The sequence below is a fragment of the Aedes aegypti genome, chromosome 3 (assembly GCF_002204515.2).
Source record: "Aedes aegypti strain LVP_AGWG chromosome 3, AaegL5.0 Primary Assembly, whole genome shotgun sequence".
Lineage (NCBI taxonomy): Eukaryota > Metazoa > Arthropoda > Insecta > Diptera > Culicidae > Aedes > Aedes aegypti.
The window spans coordinates 260,730,581-260,752,537 of NC_035109.1; the positions used below are offsets into that span (position 1 = coordinate 260,730,581).

The following is a 21,957-nucleotide window of genomic DNA, read 5'->3' on the forward strand; positions in this document are numbered from 1 at the left end:
GTATGCTGTACCAATATGGACTAGCTGTTGTAATACCAGGAAGAAAGCTCTGCAGAGAATTCAAAATAAAATTTAGAAAATGATTCTGAAGATTCCTCCCTGGTATACTACCAATTAGTTATATAGAATATCCAATGTTGAAATATTGGAACAAATGTAAGATAAAATCATTATTAATTTCAGACAAAAATTGTTACAATCTTCTATTGCCACGATTAATGCGTTATATGTTTAGGTTAAGGTTATTATAAAACGAAGCCAAACTTTTAATTTTCAAGTGCACAAGACGAGAGAATCTGACAACAGTTCGCGTTGAAAACCAATCAAATTGCTTGCTTGCTGGTGGTGACCAATGGGATAGATTGTCAACGCGGAGCTCTGTTTGGTTCTCAAGTCTTATGCCCTTGAAAATTTGTGGTGTGGCTTCGTTCTACAATCACCTTAAGTTAGATTAAGTAAATTCAAAGCGTTTTTTTTCTCTTATAAGCAGGTGAAATCAACTCACCTGTAAAAAATCTGAACTGCTACGGCAAATGAAATGTAATATGTTGTTAACAAAATGTAAAAACAATCTTAAATTTGTTTTACAAAATAAAGATGATAGTGTTGTCTAATAACACAGAACACCTAGATATAAGAAATGAATTTAATGTTTGGAATGATAATAATAAAGAAATTAAAAAAAAAGAATGTCGAATGTTGAAACACTGGAACAAATGTCGAATAAAATATTAGACAAAAATCGTTGAAATCTTCTCTCGGCACGATAAATGCGTTATACATATATCTAGGTTAAGTTAGGTTAGGTTAATTGGAAGCTATTGCTTCTCTTATAAGCAGGTGAACACAACTCATCTGTAAAAATTCTGAACTGCTACGGCAAATGAAATGTAATATGTTGTTAACAAAGTGTTAATAAATGCTTAATTTAGTTTTACCAAATTAGGATGATAGTGTTTTCTAACACCGAACACCTAGATATAAGAAATGGATGCAATGTGTGGAATGATACTAATATAGAATTTAAATAAAAAACGCAGCACATTGGAAAAATTTCTCTTGGAAATTTCAGAGAAAAATCACTGTAGGAATTTCTGACGGAATTGGTTTAAGAATCTCTAGATGAATTTCTGCAGGAGTGGGATAGGCCCGTGAGTTTCACTGAGGCTTCTAAAACTTTGGATTTACTGCAAGTACATAGAGGAAAAACGTAACTTCAAAGACCATTGTAGTTAAAAAACGGACATTACTGTCTGCCCATTAAAATTAAATACTTTGCAAAGACTCGCACTGAAATAGTGAGCTAGTCTTCAAAAACCGACCTGATACCAGCCCTGCAACCTTGTAAGTTCACAGTATCTACTGTGAATTATCGATCAGGAAAAATCTGGTATTTTCCGTATCAAGAAACGTTGTGACTGGTAAAACTGGATGAGCAACCCTACGATAAATCCCAAAAGAGACATTGTCGCTTCTCCAGTATTCTGTTACCACGCTACTCTAATTGGGTGTGAATTTATAAAAAGCAGCGCACTTTCATTGCATGCGTCAATAGTAGTCGGTAGCAGTTCGAGGAACATTCTCGCCAATACACCCGGAGAAATTTATGCATCGTTAAATTGCCAATCAGACAAATTGAATCGTAGCTGCTCATTAGCTTTTTGCTAATTCAAATGTACGCTATGGGGCAGAGCTCAACGTTGCAATTAAACAGTACAAGTGTGTCGTATTCAACATTTACGGCTTAAGGGACGGATACACACTCGAAAGCTTACAGCCCATGTGAAAATAAAACAACTTTAACCGCACATATAACAGCAGTAAAACGAATCGGAACAATCCTGTTCGAGGCACGTGGAAATAATGCTGTGCAGTGCAGTTGCAATCTCAATGGGAAACAAAGTGCATCCAATATCAGATTGGTGAAAATAAGGATATGAAAACGTACCTCAGTTTTTGCGTTACACTGCTAATGGCAGCATTCATCCATAGCGTTGCTGCAAGAAGCCCGAAATGTATTGCTAAGTTTGATAATGGAATTGGTGCAGGTGTTCTGAGAGAAACGTTCACAAAAAAGTTATACTGTGCATATCTGGGGATTCCGTATGCTCAACCGCCAATAGGAGAACTACGCTTTGAGGTTGGTGAATAGTTATCGTGGTCACAGAAGCATTAGTGAAGCATTGACGTATTATTTCATGTGAATCGTATTTTATCAACTGTAACATTTTTACAATTCCCTCCAAACTAAATTTTTCGGGATCGGCAATTTTCAAAAACAATTACAAAAACAACCGTTGATAACGTTTAATAATATATTCTCGTATTGTAGCAGCATGATTCAACTAGACTAATACAATTAGTTTAAAGGGACAACCTCTGTCAGATCATGTCGTGAAATCGACACCAATGTTCCTTAGCCGTTTTGAGGAACTTAATTCCGTGGTTATCGAAAATATCGAAAAGCAGCTCACACATGATCCACAATCTCGTTACATAATAATGTCGATGTTGTTTTATGATACTGGAAGTCTGTGCATTTTCGGTTAAAATTCATTGTTCTATATCACTTCTCATATTTCGACGGTTCCCCTGTAGTTTTTATATCTGTCCACGGGACAAGATATCAATGGAATTCTAACCAAAAAAAATATATTTGATACAATTTTGCGATGTTGCTGCGCACGAAACACAGTTGCTGGTTTGAGAAGTTGTCAAAATGCGTTGCATTTTTATTCAATGCACGGAATCCTCAAATAGACTTGTTTGATGTTTAAGAGATGCTGTATTTAGAAAGAATAAACATATTTTAATGAAAAAAGAGAACAATCGGCACCGTAAAATGTGAAAAAAGTGGACTTGAAATTCCATTTACTATCGTTCTTGCTTGAACCAATCTCACCCCCATTTTTGATGTTTTAGACACTGTACCGAAAAAAATGAATTTTTTGTGGAAAAATCAAAGAAATTCCGGAAAATACGTGTGAAGTGTAATGAAAAGACTTTTAACCTTCTACTAATACAACGATAGAGGTTAAAGTACATGCGTGATACTTTGTACAGGAGAAATTAAATGTTGTAAATTTTATATAGTTTCAACAAACAAGTTTATTGATATAGTAAAAAAAACTACTATTTCTAAAAATGTATAGTATAATGAATTATGTGTAATAATATATTCCCTAACATATTAATTATTAACTTTAGTAATATCAGCGTTATTAGTTGAAATATTTCATAAATCATATTTTTACGTTTTAACCCAATCTCACCCCCTAGACCCATTGTCAACCCCATCGACGGTACACATAAAACATTTTTTACTAAAAACTTACGAGAAAACCTAGATTTTCAACCTCTTTGCCTTAAAAACAATATATAGATAGCAATGTCATATTATTTTGGCATGAACTTACTTGTAGAAATTCAGTGACCATCTTTGGGAAAAAATAGTAAATTTTGAAAACACTCAAAATTTATTTTACCAAAAACAAACATTGGAAACTAATTTTGTTTAACTGTATGACCATGAATCGAGTTGTAAATCAATGGCATGTAGATCTTATGTTTATAACATATTTAATTGTATAAGAACAGTGATTATAATTTTTAAATACTCTCACATTTTTGTTGCTTAAAAAACAACAAGAAACCGAAGCTTTGAACTCATTAGCTTATAAATCGAAATTCAAAGCGATTACATATATTTTTTGGTATATATGTATTTGCTTATATACACTCCCGTGCATAAGTTTGGGTTCACTCCCCAAAACACATGCAAAAGTGTTCAGTCCATATCTCTGTGATTACACGTCCAATGGAAACTCTTTAAGCCACATTCGAAAGGCAAAGAGTTACTCTTACTTTGTATGTATTTTTCCAAAAACATACATTGAACTTTGTATACTAAATTTTTACTTAAAGTTGTGACATTTTTCAAAAAACACACTGAAAAATCAAAGCCGATTTCCTCAGCATTGGATCGACCAAAATGTTAAAACAAGGTGTCATTAGAATCGTAATCTTATATTCTTTGAAGAGCACTCACGAAATTTTTCGAAAAAATCTGAAAAGCATTCAAAACCAATATAACAGTTAGTCAAGTCATCGTGCAAAAGTTTGGGTTCACCCCTCAGTATGGTGTATCGTGCAAAAGTTTGGGTTCACCTGAACCTACTTAAATCTGTGAAATCTCAAACCAATCATGTACGCGCTATCATTTGCGCTCAAAAAAGCTTTAAACTAATAAAATCGGTTGTAAAATGGCAGAGATATTGACAAAAATGATGCGGCTCAGGCGAACCCAAACTTTTTCACGATTTGCATCATACTGAGGGGTGAACCCTAACTTTAGCACGATGACTTGACTGACTGTTTCATTGATTTTGAATACTTTCCAGATTTTTCCACCAAAAATGCGTGGGGTCTCTTCAAAGAATATAAGATTACGATTCTAATGACACTTTGATTTAAAATTTTGGTCGATCCAATGCTGAGGAAATTTGATATGATTTTTCAGTGTTTTTTGAAAAATGTAACAACTTTAAGTAAAAATTAAGTATACAAAACTCAAAAAATGTTTTTGGAAAAATACATACGAAGTAAGAATAACTCATTGCCTTTCGAGTGCGACTTAAAGTATTTCAATTAGACGTGTACACAGAGATATGGACAGAACACTTTTGTACGAGGGGGTGAACCCAAACTTATGCACGGGAGTGTAGGTTTGGTTAACATGTTTGGGGTAAAATGAAAATTTCAGATAACAATCAACACTTATTTTGCTTAAGAATAGAAGAAACCCTCATTGTTTTGAATTATTTGCTAGTTAAGCCAAACTCAAAGCGATACATTCAATTTTTACGACATAAATTTCATTCTAGAAGACTAGAACATATGTTTGAGCAGAAATATAAGTATTGAAAAACACTCAAAATTTATTTTACCTAAAAACTTCTTAAAATCATTTTAAGTTCTGTCAAACTGTTGGCCCGTACATGTATTTCTTTTCGAAAATGCGTTGATTGTAGAAGTCTACTTAACACGTCAGTGCAGAAATAAAGCTTCTTGTTAGGACTTATTTTTAACCTAAAGAGCTATTAAAAACTCAAGGTTTTAGCCCGTTAGTCTGTAAATCAAAATGCAAAGCAATGTGTTTTTATTAGAATGATTTGCCTTTGGTGTCCGGCCGCCGTTTGGCCGAACGCCATTTGGCCGAATGCCATTTGGCCGAACGGGTCGTGTGGCCGAATTACGATCAAAAAAAATAATCAAATTGCTTCAACGCTGATGAGTAGGGTTCATAGGTGTGGCTCAATAACTGATCAGCTAATTTTTTTTTTTTTTTTTTGATTTTTTTGTCGCTTTATTAGTGCTCCAAGAGAATAAATCAAACGATCCGTTAATTCAGGACGAAGTTGTGAACTCGCGTCAAGACGTTCGTTTCTGGGTTACCAACGGGGAACAAAAAAAAGTAGATTGGAGTACCTTGTACATTTTAATTCCGCTCTAATTGCTTATCTTTGCTATGCTTATGCTGCTAGGATTTAAAATCATTTTCATCAGAAATTTTTCCTTTTTTGAACATAGGCTATTCTTTCGATTTGTTCTGGTTCCATAAATATTGGCAATAATTAAGGTTATTTTTAATTGGGAATTTTACCTTCTTTAAATCATCGGCAATTCTTTGTACATATACATACGAGCCATTGGAAGCCCACACAATAGAAACCTCAGCCAGCACAGTTGCTGGCTAGTGTAGTGTGCTATTTTCATACCTAAAAATAATGCGCTCTCGGGCTAGGCATTGGATATGAATAGAAAGCGTTGTGTTTGGATGGTCATCTAATTCTTCCGAAAGAGGTGCACTTTGCGAAAAAGGACCACGTGATTATTGAGCTGAAATCGAATTCAGGTTAACTTCTGCGTTCATGAGTCCTCTCATAGCGTAGTGGTAGCGCGCCCTAACTAGAGATCAGGGAGTCGTGAGTTCGATTCTCACTGAGAAGACGTGTAACTTTTTCGCAAAACTTCACATCAATTTGTCCATTTAATCCAATTGCAAAGTATATGTAATGTTTAGCTTTTCGGTAGTTGTTAAACTTCCACTCGGCTGGTTAGCGCGTTTGTCAGGGAACGTTAAAGTCGAATAAATAGTTTTCAATTTTTGATTGCAGGCAAAAAGTTTAAAAAGGGCTTTTCGTAGTTTTTGAAATAAAATAAATCTAGAATGCACTCAAAAATTTTATTTTCTGAACTAACGTGTTCACCAGACTTCTATAATAAAATTTATTGCGACAAAACAAGATATCATCGCATTAAATTTTGATTAATTGGAAAATAGTAAAAAAATAGAGTCTACGTAATTCTCAAAATTGAAATCAATTTAGAGTGTTATCAAAAATTATATTTCTTCAGCAGTAATGTTTCAGTCGCGAAATTCACCAGTTATTGCCTTGGATTTTGCTTTACAGGCAAACAGTGTTAAAAAATTATTTTTTTCATAGTTTTTTAACTTAAAGATATTTTGAATGTAATCAATAAGTTCTATTTCTGCTCAAAAATAATGCTGGGCTTCTACAATCAAATTCATGTAGAAAAAACTATGTCACAGGGTCAAATTTTGATTTACAGGTAAAAAAAATAAAAACAGGGTTTTCCGTTTTTTTTACTAAAACAAATTTTGAGGGTAATCAAAAAATTATATTTCAGCCCAAACAAGTGAATTGTGGTTCCGGAACTTATGTTCACCAAGGAAACAATAATTTATCACCTTAAATATTGTTACATTGCTTAATTTGTGCCACAAATCCGTACCAGATATCTCTAAGAAGAAAATTTTGCTAAAAAAAAAATTGGGTATACTATTCTTCTAAATTTAAATATGTCTAATTTGATTGCTGAAAATAAAATAAAAATTGTTTAGCAAACGAAAGAGATATGCATAGTCAAAGTTGGACTTTTAACTTTTTCTGGGCCCTTCGTTGTAAGCGTAAGTTTTCTCCCCCGTGGTAGTAAACGAGTTGAACGTTTCCGATCGAAAATATTTTTAACAACGCTTACTGCTTCTAAAGGATCAAGAAAGTTAAATTTTGCCTTGATAAAATGCAAAATTAATTCTATAAAGCTATCAGATATCGATAACACACTTTAAAGATTTTTTTTGGATCCTCAACATAGACTTCAATTTGTTTGCTGAAACTTTGTTAATTTTATGGGAACCAAACTATAAATAACAATTTCGGGACTGAAGCACAATTGTGGGATACCTTGGGCGTTAACGGATTAATCAGTTGAGCATAACTGATGCAAAAGTAAAGAATATTGGTATAACACTTCATGTCAAAGCTATTTGAGTTGAGAACATTTGAGACTTAATATACGAATATTGAAAAATGATGCAACTTTAGCAATTTCGAAACGTATACGAACAATCTGTTCTGCAATCACTATTTGTTGTAGTTTTGAATAGTACGTCATTTATATTTGACAGATTAGTTATAATAGAACTTGAATATGGTCTCAAATCTCTTAGCGAAAAGCATTTTCACAAACACAAATTTAAAGAATTATAACTCGAAATTTGCGGTTATTCACCATAAAGTGGATCATAAAAGGAGGTTTGAGTATTATACCCTCTAATTCCTGCCTGATTGCTTATATTTTGACAAAGTGGATACGAGTAACCGACGTTTAAGAATACTGCAAGTGATAGGGGAAATACGCGTATCTGTCAGAAGATTGGCAATTTGGGCGGGATTAATAGGTACAGTACCGTAATCCGGGAGCAAATTGATCACTACTTTACAACTTTTTGTTGTGTTGTCCTTCCGCATGCAAATATAGTCAAATAAATTTCGACAAAATCAATACTCCATTGAACTATATCAGTAAAATGACACGCTGGGGCGAAATTGATCACCATGCAAAAAGCAGGTTTGAGAATAAAAAGTTTCCCTCTCCACTAAATTTGGGTCTCCTGAATCTGAAAATGATGTCAAATTTCTTACAACTCGAGTATTTCATCATTTTATAGCAAAAATATGTTTAGGAAATCTGCCTAAAACGCCCAAATGTAGGCAATTTTCCTTGAAAGAAGCACATTATTTGAGAATAAATGGTTTTATGAACAAAAGACTATACTTGATGTGCTGTATAATATCAAAAATGAGTTCAGTAGTTCATACTTAAGCTTACACAACACTTTAACCCTCTAATACCCAAATTTTTATTTTCGATTTAAGTATTATTTTTCGTTATCTAAAATCGTTCTAAACACGTTTTGGGCATTTATTTATTTTTATTCGCAAAGTTTTAAATTTTGGTTTTTGATTTTTATAATTTTTATTTTTGAACATCCCTAGCTTTTTTCATTTTTTCTTGAAGCCTTTTCTAGTTGTTGATTTTTGGCAACAATAAAAATTTAAATTGTTACGGTATTTTTAAAAATATTAAATTTTTATTTTTTTTTCGGAGCGTATTTTATTTTCCATGTAACTAACGGAAAAACAGGTTTGAAATGATTTTAATACCACCAGGCTCTTCGTTTGTGGTAGGTTAATCGTAGAAAAATATAAAAGGTACGATTTTTTATATTACACTTTAAATGAAGCCCAGGCATTTGTAGGTTATATAAGAATGCAATTTTTCAAACAATTTCTAAAAATACAAAAAAGTTTCAAAAGTCATAAAAAACTTTTCTTATATGCGTGTTATGAGTCAAGGTATAAGCCAAAAATAAAATCATTTTGATTTGCGAGCTACGAAAAAATACACATAATTCCAAAGTGTACCCCGTCTAAAGGCGGGGTTGGGTATTAGAGGGTTAAACACTCAAAGATAACATGTAGGCATAGAACCAGTGGATTGTTTAGCACCAACATTTCCAACTGTGTTTCTTACACCTTCAAAAAGTGTGAATATTTCTATACAAAACTGACCCTACTAAAACGAAATAGTTCAAAGTCATCATTAGACATCCATAAACTAGAAAACTTGGAATGCCTGTGGTGCCAGCGAAACCTTCAGCATCCTTGGGAGGAAATTTTGGAACCGACCTGATCAAATTCTCCCCCGGATTACGGTACTTGAACTGCTTGTTTGATTCTCTTCATTGAAAATCTTCTCTGATGTTTCGATTACGCAGAAGAGTATGAAAAAGTGTTCATTTGAATAGAAATTTAAAACTTTGTCCATCCCACAGATGTGAAACTGCCCCATATTATGGAATGAAACACTATAACAGCAATTTATCTGCGAGATAAATGAAGGCATAGGTATGATTTTCAACGTCTGATTAAACGGAATATGGTTGAGGTTTTATTTCTCAGGGACAGAAAAAAAAGATTGCAAAGCTATATAAATATGTAGCTTACATAAGTATAATTATTTTCGCGTAATAAGAAATACTGATTTTAATCTAACACTGAACAAATAACTTTCCATAAATATAGACAAGACGTTTAAGTATACTGCAAGTAATTATTGCGCTCCTTCGTAAATCATCAATTAAAGGAAACTGTTTCGTCATGGTCATTATAGGGGCCAGAGGTCTAATTTTTCATATCAATTTTTATATAAAACTTATTGTGACACTCTTGTGCCTGTTTCGGCATCAGCCCAATCAAAACTGCACAGTAGCTTATTATAGCGGATCCGTGCATCAAGATCCCATGCACCGAATGTGTAAGAGAGTAGGAATCATGAAGCCATTTACCGAGCTGCCTAGTTACTCCTCCATACTTTTCGACTGCTCCAACATTGATCTCTTGCTTTGAGGAAAGCGCACCAGGGATTGTTGCAAACCTATGGATAATATCCAAATCGAATCCCGTTACTCTCGCAGTGGCTTCTGGGTCCGCCAAAAAATCGTCGGGCCGTATTATGTCATCATTCTAATTACCTTTAGAGAAAATAAGCATTTTGAATATCATAGCTAATAAAAGGACTGGTATCAAATCCGGATGGCTAGGGTTCGCTTATTCTCAGCCCAAGTTTTTTGAATCCTTCTTTTATTGAACGTTGTTTTTCAAAACAAAAAAAATCATTTTCCTTGCTTATACGCCATTAGTGGGATTCTATAGGCAGCATTGGGTAGTATCTGCTAAATACTGCTGATATGGAATGATCTCAATCTTTTTCGGATCGTCGCTATTCGAAACTGCAATCATTAAATTGCCTTACATCCAAATATTGTTGAAGCCTAGACTAGTCGGATGTTTATTGAATTATGTAATCGAAAATTAGAAATAAATCAAGAAGTGACGTTTTTGATTCCAGGATGAAAGCTTTTTCATGAAAAGGGTCGTTAGATTTCCGAGTTATATCAAGATAATGTCCCACTGATGTTTTAAGCGCAGTGAATATACTGTAAATTCAAATTTTCCGGAGTGAATTGTCCACCGATACGGTCCTATTTTTCCTTTGTTAGGACGGAAGGCCCTACAATTCCTTTGTAAGGACGGAGATTCTGAGTGCCCGAACCTATGCAGGTACAGGTCGGACTCGATTATCCGGAGTATCGATTTTTTTTTCACTCCGGATAATCGAATCCTCCGGATAATCGAATCACTAAGAAAAAATTGAAATCTTCGATAAAAGAACATTAATATTATCTTTTTTCTTAATTCTATCTATACGATGCGGTGGCGTAGCCAGAAATTATTTCTAGGAACAGTAGAGGTCTTTACAAGAAAAAACAAATTTTTATCAGCATACACAAAAAAACACTTTTTCAAACCCTCCTTTTCTCAAATACGTTCAAAACTGCAAAACAATTCATATTGTATATTGCAATACCAAATTATCTCAGATTTATGCATAAAAATTGAAAAACAAGAACATCAAAAAACAAATTCCGGATAATCGAGTCTAAAATTCCGGATAATCGAATCCCGGATAATTGAGTCCCCGGATAAACGAGTCTCCGGATAATCGAGTCCGACCTGTACTGCCTATAGCACCCATGTCCTGACAGAAACTGCGTCAGGTGGAAGTTCACTTCCCCATGGCTTCTTTTATACCAAGCTGACACATTTGGTATTAGCCGATGGGTGCATCTACCTTTAGTGGAGTTATCCCATTCTTGCTGTTAACCTCTAAGCGTTGTCTGTTTACACGCGTTGCGGACTCCTCTGGTACCTCTTTGGTTAAAGTATTGAACATCTTCCTTGCTGAAGAGCCCGACGGGCGTCATCCCGGCTATGATGCACACGACCTCTTTAGAAACCGCTCGGTATGCACTTGCTACTCTTAAGAACATGATCCTATACGTGCTTTAGGTTTCTGCCCGTTTTAAGTGCTTTTGACAAGATTGGTCCTCCATACCTTAATATGGATAGCGCCACGCCTGCCAGGAGCATGCGTTTGCTTGCAATTACAGCAGAGCTGTTAGACATCATCTTCGAAAGCGCAGCTATTGTCATAGATGTCCATTTAAAGGCATATTCAACGTGGCTAGCGAAGCTGAGCTTATCATCGATCTGTACCCCCAGATTCCTAAGGAATCGCTTGGACTCTATGGTGCAATCACCGAGATAAGCGCCTATTGCTCGGACTTGCGATTATTGTACACCACCACCACCTCAGTCTTGTGTCGGGCCAGTCCTAGTTCCCTAGACTTCAACCATGCAAATAGAGCGCGCTGCTGTCAACTCTACTTCCTCCATCGATTCGCCATAAACCACTACCCAGACAACCAGAAATCGCATGAAAGTTCATGTTACAACTCGTTTATTCGTACTAATTACATCAAACTCGCAAAACACCGTTGATAAACTCGTCAGATTGATGAGCTTCCTCGCATAAAACACTTCTCTTCTGAGTTCATTTGTACATTTTGTTTCGTACCGTACACTCGTACAAAGTAAGTCGAATCAATCCGTAGCAGCTGTCAAATCGACATTTGTTATCATAAGTTAGGTCGCATGAGATCACAGGTTAGTTCGGTGGAATATTTATACACTCGCATTGTTTGTTATTATTCATCACATAATATATGCATGCATATGGCCTCCACTTTTGTACGTACTAGGCCTTTTCGCGACATCTTATAAGTAAAATGTTGCACATACAAAGCCTCCAGGTGATTTCGTTATACCGTAAAACGGGGTAACTTTGATAGTTTTTTCGAAGAAAACTTGAATATCTATGCATGCTGTTTCAAAGAATTATAATTTATATTTTTAAAACAAGTACTGGCATCCTACCTATCAATTGCTGTTGATAGATTGCCAAAAGATTTATTTTGAATGGATATATAATTTTTCATATAATCGAAAGTCAGTTTTCTGTTTTGGGGTAACTTTGATTATGGAGTATGCATCGAACAAAATTTAATGAATTACGAACATAGTATGACATTGCATACCTATAGGCGTTTAACGTTATATGGAAATTTCTGACTTAGATTACAAAAATGGTCCCAGTTTGTGAAAATGCTTTTCGCTAAAAGATTTGAGACCGTATTCAAGTTCTATGATAACTAGGCTGCCAAATATAAGTGGCCAACTATTCAAAAGTACATCAAATAGTGATCGTAGAACAGATTGTTTGTAAGCGTTTCAAAAATGCTAAAATTGCGTCAATTTTTAATATTCGTGTAAAAAGCCTCAAATGGTCTCGATTCAAATGAAAACAGCTTTTATATGGAGTGTCATACTAATATTCTTTAGTTTTGCATTCGTTTTGCTTAACCGATTAACAGAAATTATGATTTTTCGTTTAGTACACACTTAAACAGACACTCGTAGTTCGGTAAAAAAAAATACCGGAATAAATCGGTGATCAAGAAATTTACTGATAATTCGGTATTTTAAAGCCTAATTACCGTCATCCGTAAATAAAAAGACGAACGATCTGAATTCTCGCAAATTTAACGAACACGGTGAAATACTTTACTGGTTAATCCGTAAATCAGCTATATTATCGAAATCCGTAAAACTATTAGCTGAGTTTCGGTAAATCATGCCCGTCATTACCGAGATCGGTAACATGGGCAGCGAAAACGTCAACTCCGCCATGTTATGTTTCCATTCAGCTTTTGGGTTCAGATTCGACGTTTTTGAGTGGTAAAACCAGGTGTTAGGGGCGACTTTAATAAAAATGGTAATGAGAATACATGCTAAATATGAGCAGCTACGCTATAAGGTAAGATTTCTTGGAGAGAAATTATTCGGTGTCCTCACGAAGTAAAACATGTTTTTTTTTTCAGATGACAAGTAGTTGGGTACTTGCACTCGACAGGCGCTGGCTTAATACATAATTACGTATTCAAGTGCTCGATTCCTACTCAACTATCGTTAAATCATATCGTGCTCCAGAAACGGAATCATTCTACAGGCAACTGTAGAACGTAAATTTGACCCCAGCTGAAGCACGAGCAGAAGGATTATTGGGCACGGGATCCAGATTTTTGGAATACCGTGAGCATCAACGAGAGCAAGATTAGGCCGAACAAATGATTTTTAACAATCAAATATATCAACTGAAATAGAAAACATGATTTTTGTCGTTTCTTTTAAAGAGGAATCCGTGGAAATAATTCACAATAAAAAAACAGTTATTCTGTAAAATAAATTACAAACCCCACACATTTTTTCACTAAATGTTACCGATCAGTCGGTAAATTTGACAGTGGCTGCTCCTGTCCTAGTTTACAGACTTGTCGGTAATTTTTTCGTTTACCGAAACGATTACCGACAGTTCAGCTGTTGAGATTTCGGTAAACGAATCACCGAAGTCGGTAATTTTTCCTTAGTGTGTATGTGGTGGGCTACGCACTATCAAAGTTACCCGCATTATCAAAGATACCCCGTTTTACGGTACGTACATTATGGTTGTCTGGGTAGGGCAGGGTTTCTCAACCAGTGGTCCGTGGACCCCTAGGGGTTAAAAGTTAAAGTTAAAAGATATGTTTATGACAATGTTCTATTTTTTTTAAGAAACACGCGAAATTCATAAGGGAAACTAACAGTATTCATTTATTTAAAATTCATGCTAAGATAGTTTCCGGTGCCAATGGTAGATTATCTACGCCATAAAAAAATCATAACATATTAATAACAAGAAGCCTTAACAGAGATCCGCCAGAGAAAAGCGCCAACAGAAATATTTCAACCAATGTTATATGAGGAAAATATAAAAAAGGGTGGTAAAAAAATCGCTATTGGTACACGTGTTCCAGCAGTTGCGGTAGTAGCCGTTCGGGAACGGTACCAGGAATTTTAAACAAAATACAGTCGACTCTCCACATCTCGATGTTCTACATCTCGATATCTCTCCCTATGTCGATGATTTTATAAGTCCCTTCAGTCTGCATACATTTTCACTCTCCATATCTCGATATCCTCCTTATCTCGATATCTCCATATCTCGATATGTTTCTGTTGATTTTCCGTTCTCAATTTACTCTCCATATGTCGATATGACCAATATCGAAGGTAACTAGACCAAAGTTTTGGGATTCAAAACAAATTTAGAGCGCAAAATGACGTTTGTTTGTGTATTACTTTCTTGGCAACGGAGTGTTTTTCAATCTAGTATGCATCAAAAATTTGTTGTTGTTCTTGAGCTGTTGAATGGCATCCTTTTTTTTTTTTTTTTTTTTTATTAGTATCATTCCAAACATTACATTCATTTCTTATATCTAGGTGTTCTGTGTTATTTGACAACACTATCATCCTTATTTGGTAAAACAAATTTAAGATTTAATTAACATTTTGTTAACAACATACCGTAATCCGGGGTAACATTGATCAGTTTTTGGGATATTTCTCAAATTTTTCATTTAAAAATGCAAATGTCGCTGGTTTTATATTTTTAAAACAAGTACTGGCACCTACCGCTAGTGACTATATACTGTACTTTCGTTTTAAACAGATATAAGTATGTTTAAATAAATGTTTTAAGTGATTTTTTTATTAAGCTGATATGGGGTAACATTGATCACCCTTGTAAAAAAAGGTTCGGTAATATTGGAAATGTCGTTGCTTACTTAAATCATGGCCCCTGAAGCCGAATATAAAGACCAAATTCTTACAAGTCATTTACTTTTTGAGTTATTTCAAAAATAAAATCGCGTTGAACCATGGATTACGCCTAAAGGTAGGCAATTTTCTAAGGAAATTCTGCATTCTTAATAGTAGTTCGTTATTGTTGTTTAATTGAATAAACTTATGAAAAATTTGACAACGGAATCGTTTTCAGCGATGCCATTTTTAGTTACCATCGCATTTTCCTTGCTCATACCATTTGCAGAACTTATGTGAGACATGAATCTTCGCCAGTGTCATCCATAATGATAAAAATCATTGATTCAAAAAGTTGACAAATTCACGCATGAACGAAAACCAATTTTCGCAAACACCTCAACATTCGTTAGCTTATGGATGTAAGAAAGAGAGGCGCCGTTCATACTTTGAAAATATTTCATCACTAAATGATGATTCGAACCCTTTACGAGAAGGATCATACCGATCAATCTTACCCCGCTGATCAATGTTACCCCGGATTACGGTATTACATTTCATTTGCCGTAGCAGTTCAGTTTTTTTTACAGGTGAGTTGATTTCACCTGCTTATAAGAGAAAAAAAAACGGTTTGAATATACTTAACCTAAACATATAACGCATTAATCGTGGCAATAGAAGATTGTAACGATTTTTGCCTGAAATTATTAATGATTGTATTTGACATTTGTTCCAATGTTTCAACATTGGATATTCTATGTAACTCATTGGTACTATACCAGGGAGGAAGCCTCAGAATCATTTTCAAAATTTTATTTTGAATTCTCTGCAGAGCTTTCTTCCTGGTATTACAACAGCTAGTCCATATTGGTACAGCATACAACATGGCTGGCCTGAAAATTTGTTTGAATATCAACAGCTTGTTCTTAAGACAAAGTTTTGATTTTCTATTAATAAGGGGATAGAGACATTTTACATATTTATTACATTTGGCTTGAATGCCCTCAATGTGATTTTTGAAAGTTAAATTCTTATCTAGCATGAGCCCTAGATACTTAACTTCATCTGACCAATTTATTGGAACCCCTCTCATCGTGACAACATGTCTACTTGAAGGTTTCAAATAAAGAGCTTTTGGTTTATGTGGGAATATTATTAGTTGAGTTTTGGAAGCATTAGGAGAAATCTTCCATTTTTGCAAGTATGAAGAAAAAATATCCAAACTTTTTTGCAATCGACTACAGATGACACGCAGGCTTCGTCCTTTGGCGGAGAGGCCTGTGTCATCCGCAAACAATGATTTTTGACATCCCTGAGGTAGCTCAGGTAAGTCAGATGTGAAAATATTGTATAATATTGGTCCCAAGATGCTGCCTTGAGGAACACCAGCTCTTACAGGAAGTCTTTCAGATCTGGAGTTCTGATAATTAACCTGAAGTGTACGATTTGACAGATAACTTTGAATTATTCTAACAATGTATGTTGGAAAATTGAAGTTTTTTAATTTTACAATCAAACCTTCATGCCAAACACTGTCGAATGCTTTTTCTATGTCTAGAAGAGCAAGACCAGTAGAATAGCCTTCAGATTTGTTGGAACGGATCAAATTTGTTACACGTAAAAGTTGATGAGTAGTCGAATGTCCATGGCGGAATCCGAACTGTTCATTGGCAAAAATCGAATTTTCGTTGATGTGGACCATCATTCTGTTCAAAATAACCTTTTCAAAAAGTTTACTGATGGAGGAAAGCAAACTGATTGGACGATAGCTAGAAGCTTCTGCAGGATTTTTGTCTGGTTTTAAAATTGGAACAACCTTAGCATTTTTCCATTTGTCAGGAAAATATGCTAATTGAAAACATTTGTTAAATATATCAACTAAAAATGATAAGCTACTTTCTGGAAGTTTCTTGATGAGGATGTAGAAAATTCCATCATCGCCAGGAGCTTTCATGTTTTTGAATTTTTTAATAATAGTTCTCACTTCTTCCAAATCAGTCTCCCAGGCATTTTCGAAAACGTTCTCTTGATTGAGAATATTTTCGAACTCCTGAGTAACTTCATTTTCAATTGGACTAGTAAGTCCTAAATTAAAATTGTGCGCACTTTCAAACTGCATAGCAAGTTTTTGAGCTTTTTCGCAATTAGTTAGTAATAATTTGTTTTCCTCTTTCAATGCCGGTATTGGCTTCTGAGGTTTTTTCAAGATTTTCGATAATTTCCAAAAGGGCTTAGAGCCAGGGTCCAATTGAGAAATTTTATTTTCAAAATTTTTGTTTCTTAATTGAGCAAAACGTTTCTTGATTTCTTTCTGCAAATCCTGCCATATAATTTTCATAGCAGGATCGCGAGTGCGTTGAAATTGCCTTCTCCTCACGTTTTTAAGACGGATCAAGAGTTTAAGATCATCGTCTATAATCACGGATTCAAATTTTACTTCACATTTTGGAATTGCAACACGCAGAGAAATGATTTTTAAAATCAATAATATTCTGTATTGAAATCAACAAAAAAAATTATCATTTCTCGGCTAATAATATATTTTTTTGAATTCAACAACAAAATTTTGTTGTTTTAAAAAAATATTTTTTTGTATCTAAAATCAGTCGTGAGCACAAACAAAAATTAGTTTCTTTGAATTCATAATAAATATATTTGATAATGCTAAACCTTATGTTGAACCAAAAAATAACTGTGTTGTTTTTAAAATTTATATTTTTTGAACCAAAAAAAGGATTTTTAAAAACAAAAATAATAATTTTTGTTTTCAAATATGTACTTTTTTGATCCAACTTTTTTATTTATATTTTTTTCTGGTAGCCCGATATTTCATTTGAAATAATCACAAATAAACAGACTATTTTCTCTCAATTTAGATTTTATTTACATCTCATTTACAAATAATCATTAGATGAGTTATTGCCTTCTTATAAGCTCCTGGTTAAAAAATTGCATTTGCCATTTCTGCAAATAACTCGGCATTTTGTTGACGCGGTCAGCACGTAAATAACAATGCACCGTTCACGAGTGATGGCTTCGGAATTACTTTCTCTTACCACCGGTGATGCGGTCGAAAGGCAATCTGTGGATAATGGTGGAGATACCTATGATACATAGAAAAATACAATTTATTTATTTTTTAACACTTCCTCTGTTAATTTATACCTGGACAATCCATGCATCAATTCTTGAATTTCCTTCCGTTCCAGGATTTGCAAGGGTATATTGATTTTCTAAAGATCAAAAAAATGCGCCTAAGTTCATTATCAGATAATTACATGGAAACAAGACAATTACTTACCCAGGGTACGATTGATAAATTCTTCAGAGAGTCCAAAACTCAGCAATAAATCCACCAGCGCGTCAATAATTTCCTCAACATTCATAGCCAGTACTTCTTCTGTTGAATCCATTTTAGCTTTGTTTCAAATCATGGAAATGGCGTCTGGCCGTGCGTACATACTAGCAAAAAAACATACTCATACATGTCATGTCTACCTATCTCAAGTGATATTAATTATTCTGCCTTTTGGCTTGGTACCTTTTATCTGTTCGTACCTACGGCATTTCTGAGCTATAAGTACTGGCTGCAGTTGGCGCAGAAGAGGGACTTCCCGGACTGTGGACTGATTAACATATTATTTTATTTTTTATTTGCAGGATATAAAAATACACTCTCATATAATGCATATGTATGTGTATCAATATTAGGATTTTTTGAAACAAAAAAACTTTTTTTGAAAGCAAAACAGATTATGTCAATAGCCAATAAAATATTTTATTGAATCTAAGGTACTTGTGTTCCAATCAGTTTGGTGTAAAAACAACAATTAAATTTTTTGGAACAATAAAATTCAATATTTGTATTCAACAAAAACAATTGTAGTTTTTAAAAAATATTTCAATCATATTTATTTTTGAAACAAAAAGGTCTGTTTTCTCTGCGTGAATGCTCCGGGCTTCAACAATGGAATTTGTTATAGTTTCAAGAGCATTGTCAATATCAAGTTTAGTTTCTAAAGAAATGTTCAGTGCTGGAAAAGTTCGCATCACGAAGCAGCTCACGAGTGTATACCAACGCATAACAAACATCACAGACTCGGAATCTGGCTAGGTGTGAGTAAGCCCGCACCCGTCTGCTCGGGAGAACATGTCAAAAGAAGTAGCAACAAGCTCGCGAGCCTTTACTCGCGAGTAACCGAGCAAGGTGTGATTTATTATGGTTTTGACAGACAAATTGATTGTATAACCATCATATCGATAGTAAACTACTAGTTTGTAGTCAAAAGCCCTTGAAAACCATAAATCTCGGAGGGTAAGCAGCTTTTTTCCCAAAAGCACAATATGACTCTGAGCAGCTCCGAACACGTTCGCGAATCACTTTTTGCTTCAGTTACTCGGGAGTCGACAGATGCGAGTAAGCCAGCGCTCTGACGCTCGGGAGCGTTTGGTTTTGTTTTTGTTCCAGTTCAGATGAAGCGTTCGCCACTTTCCATCACTGGAAATGTTAACATCAAGATTGGAGTCAACATACGTTTTATATATATTCCAGTCGGCTCGTAAATAATTGAAAGTGGAGCTGATAGGATTGAGAATCGCTTCTTGGGATATTTGAAATGTAACAGGGACATGATCAGAATCAAAATCAGCATGAGTAATCAGTTGGCTACAAAGATGACTAGAGTCGGTTAAGACCAAATCAATCGTAGATGGATTTCTAGAAAAGGAAAAAACATGTGGGGCTATCAGGGTATTGAATTGAGAAATATCCTGAAGAGCACTCATCAAATAAAATTCTGCCGTTGGAATTACTTTGAGAATTATTCCATGACCGATGTTTGGCATTAAAGTCACCAATGACAAAAAATTTTGACTTATTGCGAGTCAATTTACGCAAGTCAGTTTGGAGCAAATTAACTTGCTGCCCAGAGCATTGAAAAGGCAAATAGGCAGCTATGAAAGTATATTTACCAAACTGTGTTTCAACAGAAACACCTAAAGTTTCAAAAACTTTAGTTTCAAATGATGAAAACAGTTGATGTTTTATACGCCTATGAATGATGATTGCAACTCCCCCACATGCCCCATAAAGTCGATCATTACGATAAACAAAAAAGTTAGGATCTCTTTTGAGTTTAGATCCAGGTTTTAAATACGTTTCGGTAATAACTGCTATATGCACGTTATTAACCGTAAGAAAATTAAACAGCTCATCCTCTTTACCATTCAGAGAACGAGCATTCCAATTTAAAATATTTAAATTATTATTTGGATCCATTAGAAAAACGTAATCCAATAACAATTTGATTTGTAAATTTTACACCTACTTGGACTGCTTCAGTCATAGTGGTGGCTTTGAACATTGCATCAATCATTAGATTCAATTGTTCAGTTAGAAAATTAAAATCAGAGGCAGACATGTCATGTGATTTCCCATTGGAATTTCCGGTAGACGAAGAAGCGGAGTTACCTGTGGCGGTAGGGTTTTTTCCATTTGATTTGAAACAAGTAGAATGGGTACCCATGGATCGAACAGGGGAGGAGTTCGAATTTCCTGCTACGATATCGGCAAAGGATTTACCGTGGGTAGATACATTCGAAATAGAAAGATTCGAACGGCTACCCGACGGACTAAAATTTGTTTGTGAATGAGCATGATTATGTTCTTCCTGATGGGTATGATTCATGATCAAGCGATCGTTAACTGAAAAATGAGCATTGTTCGATACTCTACCAGGCAAATTCCGGAAACGACCGTTATCGTAACGGATATTATCTTTCATCTGCCTGGCACGAGCCTCAATGACCTTTTTGCGTGAAGGACAATTCCAAAAATTGGACTTATGGTTAGCCCCGCAATTACAACATATGAGTTTGGTGGTATCTTCCTTCACTGGACAGACGTCTTTGGCGTGAGAAGAACCTCCGCAAATCATGCATTTAGCATCCATGCGACAATTTTTTGTACCATGACCCCACTTTTGGCACCGACGGCACTGAGTGGGGTTCTGGTCATTTCCTCCAGGTTTCTGGAAATGTTCCCATGTCACACGGACATCAAACAAAAGTTTTGCTTTTTCTAAAGCTTTAATATTATTTAGTTCTTTTTTGTTAAAGTGAACTAAATAAAATTCTTGAGAAAGCCCTTTCCGAACAATGCCAGATTGGGTTCTCTTTTTCATAATGATTACTTGGACTGGGGAAAATCCAAGTATATCATTTATTCCATTTTTGATCTCTTCAGGTGATTTATAGTCACTTGAGAGACCTTTCAAGACAACTTTGAACAAACGTTCAGTTTTGTCGTCATAAGTAAAAAATTTGTGCTTCTTCTCTTCAAGATGTCTGAGAAGAAGTTCACGATCTTTAAGAGTTTCCGGCAAAACGCGACAGTCTCCTTTCTTTGCGATTTGGAAGGACACCTTGATTCCCCTAATGGAGTTCAAGATCTCCTGCCTAAATCCACCAAATTCGGAACAACTGACCACGATAGGCGGCACTCTTTGCTTCCTCACTTGAATCAAAGAGCCTGGGCTAGAGGCTGCTTCGATTTGGTGTTCGGAAAATTTGTCTAGAGCATCGAACTGATTGCTCATTTCGATACAATTATTCATTTCACCCTTGGAAGAAAGTTCGCATTCCGGGGAAGCGTCCTTTCTTCCATTCTTGCCACGTGTAGTGAAAGTTTTAAAACCCACTTTTTTGGAAGGAAGTAGTGAATTCAGAGATTCACCCTTCCTTTTGTTTGTTGTTGATACCATGTTTAATTAATAAACGAAAGAAGACGTGACCTTCGAAAGGTTTTTTCCCAAGACGGTGTCCAAGAAGGATTACCATCGCTAGCTTTCGCCAACGGGTCCAACGAAAAATCGAAGGCACGGGTCCAAACAAGGATCGTAAAGGGATCAATAGTAGAAAAAATAGTACTGAAAAGTACTGTTTTAGTAGCACTGAAAAGTACCGTTTTTAATTTTAGCACTGAAAAGTACTG

General features: G+C 35.0%; 1 protein-coding gene and 1 long non-coding RNA gene across 3 annotated transcripts in view; one reads left to right on the forward strand and one right to left on the reverse strand.

Annotated features, from left to right (window-relative positions):
- Positions 1-1,545: 1,545 nt before the first annotated feature.
- Positions 1,546-21,957, forward strand: part of LOC5571102 (venom carboxylesterase-6) — a 38,721-nt gene continuing 18,309 nt past the window's right edge. For both annotated transcript variants that reach the window (XM_021854290.1, XM_021854291.1), the window contains exon 1: positions 1,546-2,140. In XM_021854290.1, the coding sequence (XP_021709982.1) occupies positions 1,937-2,140 (204 nt within the window). In that variant the 5' untranslated portion in view covers positions 1,546-1,936. The remainder of the gene's footprint in view (positions 2,141-21,957) is intronic.
- On the reverse strand, positions 17,827-18,898 carry LOC110679500. Its single transcript, XR_002502532.1, has 2 exons — positions 18,132-18,898; positions 17,827-18,070 (listed from the first exon to the last, which is right to left on the reverse strand). It is a non-coding gene; the product is annotated as an uncharacterized LOC110679500 (long non-coding RNA).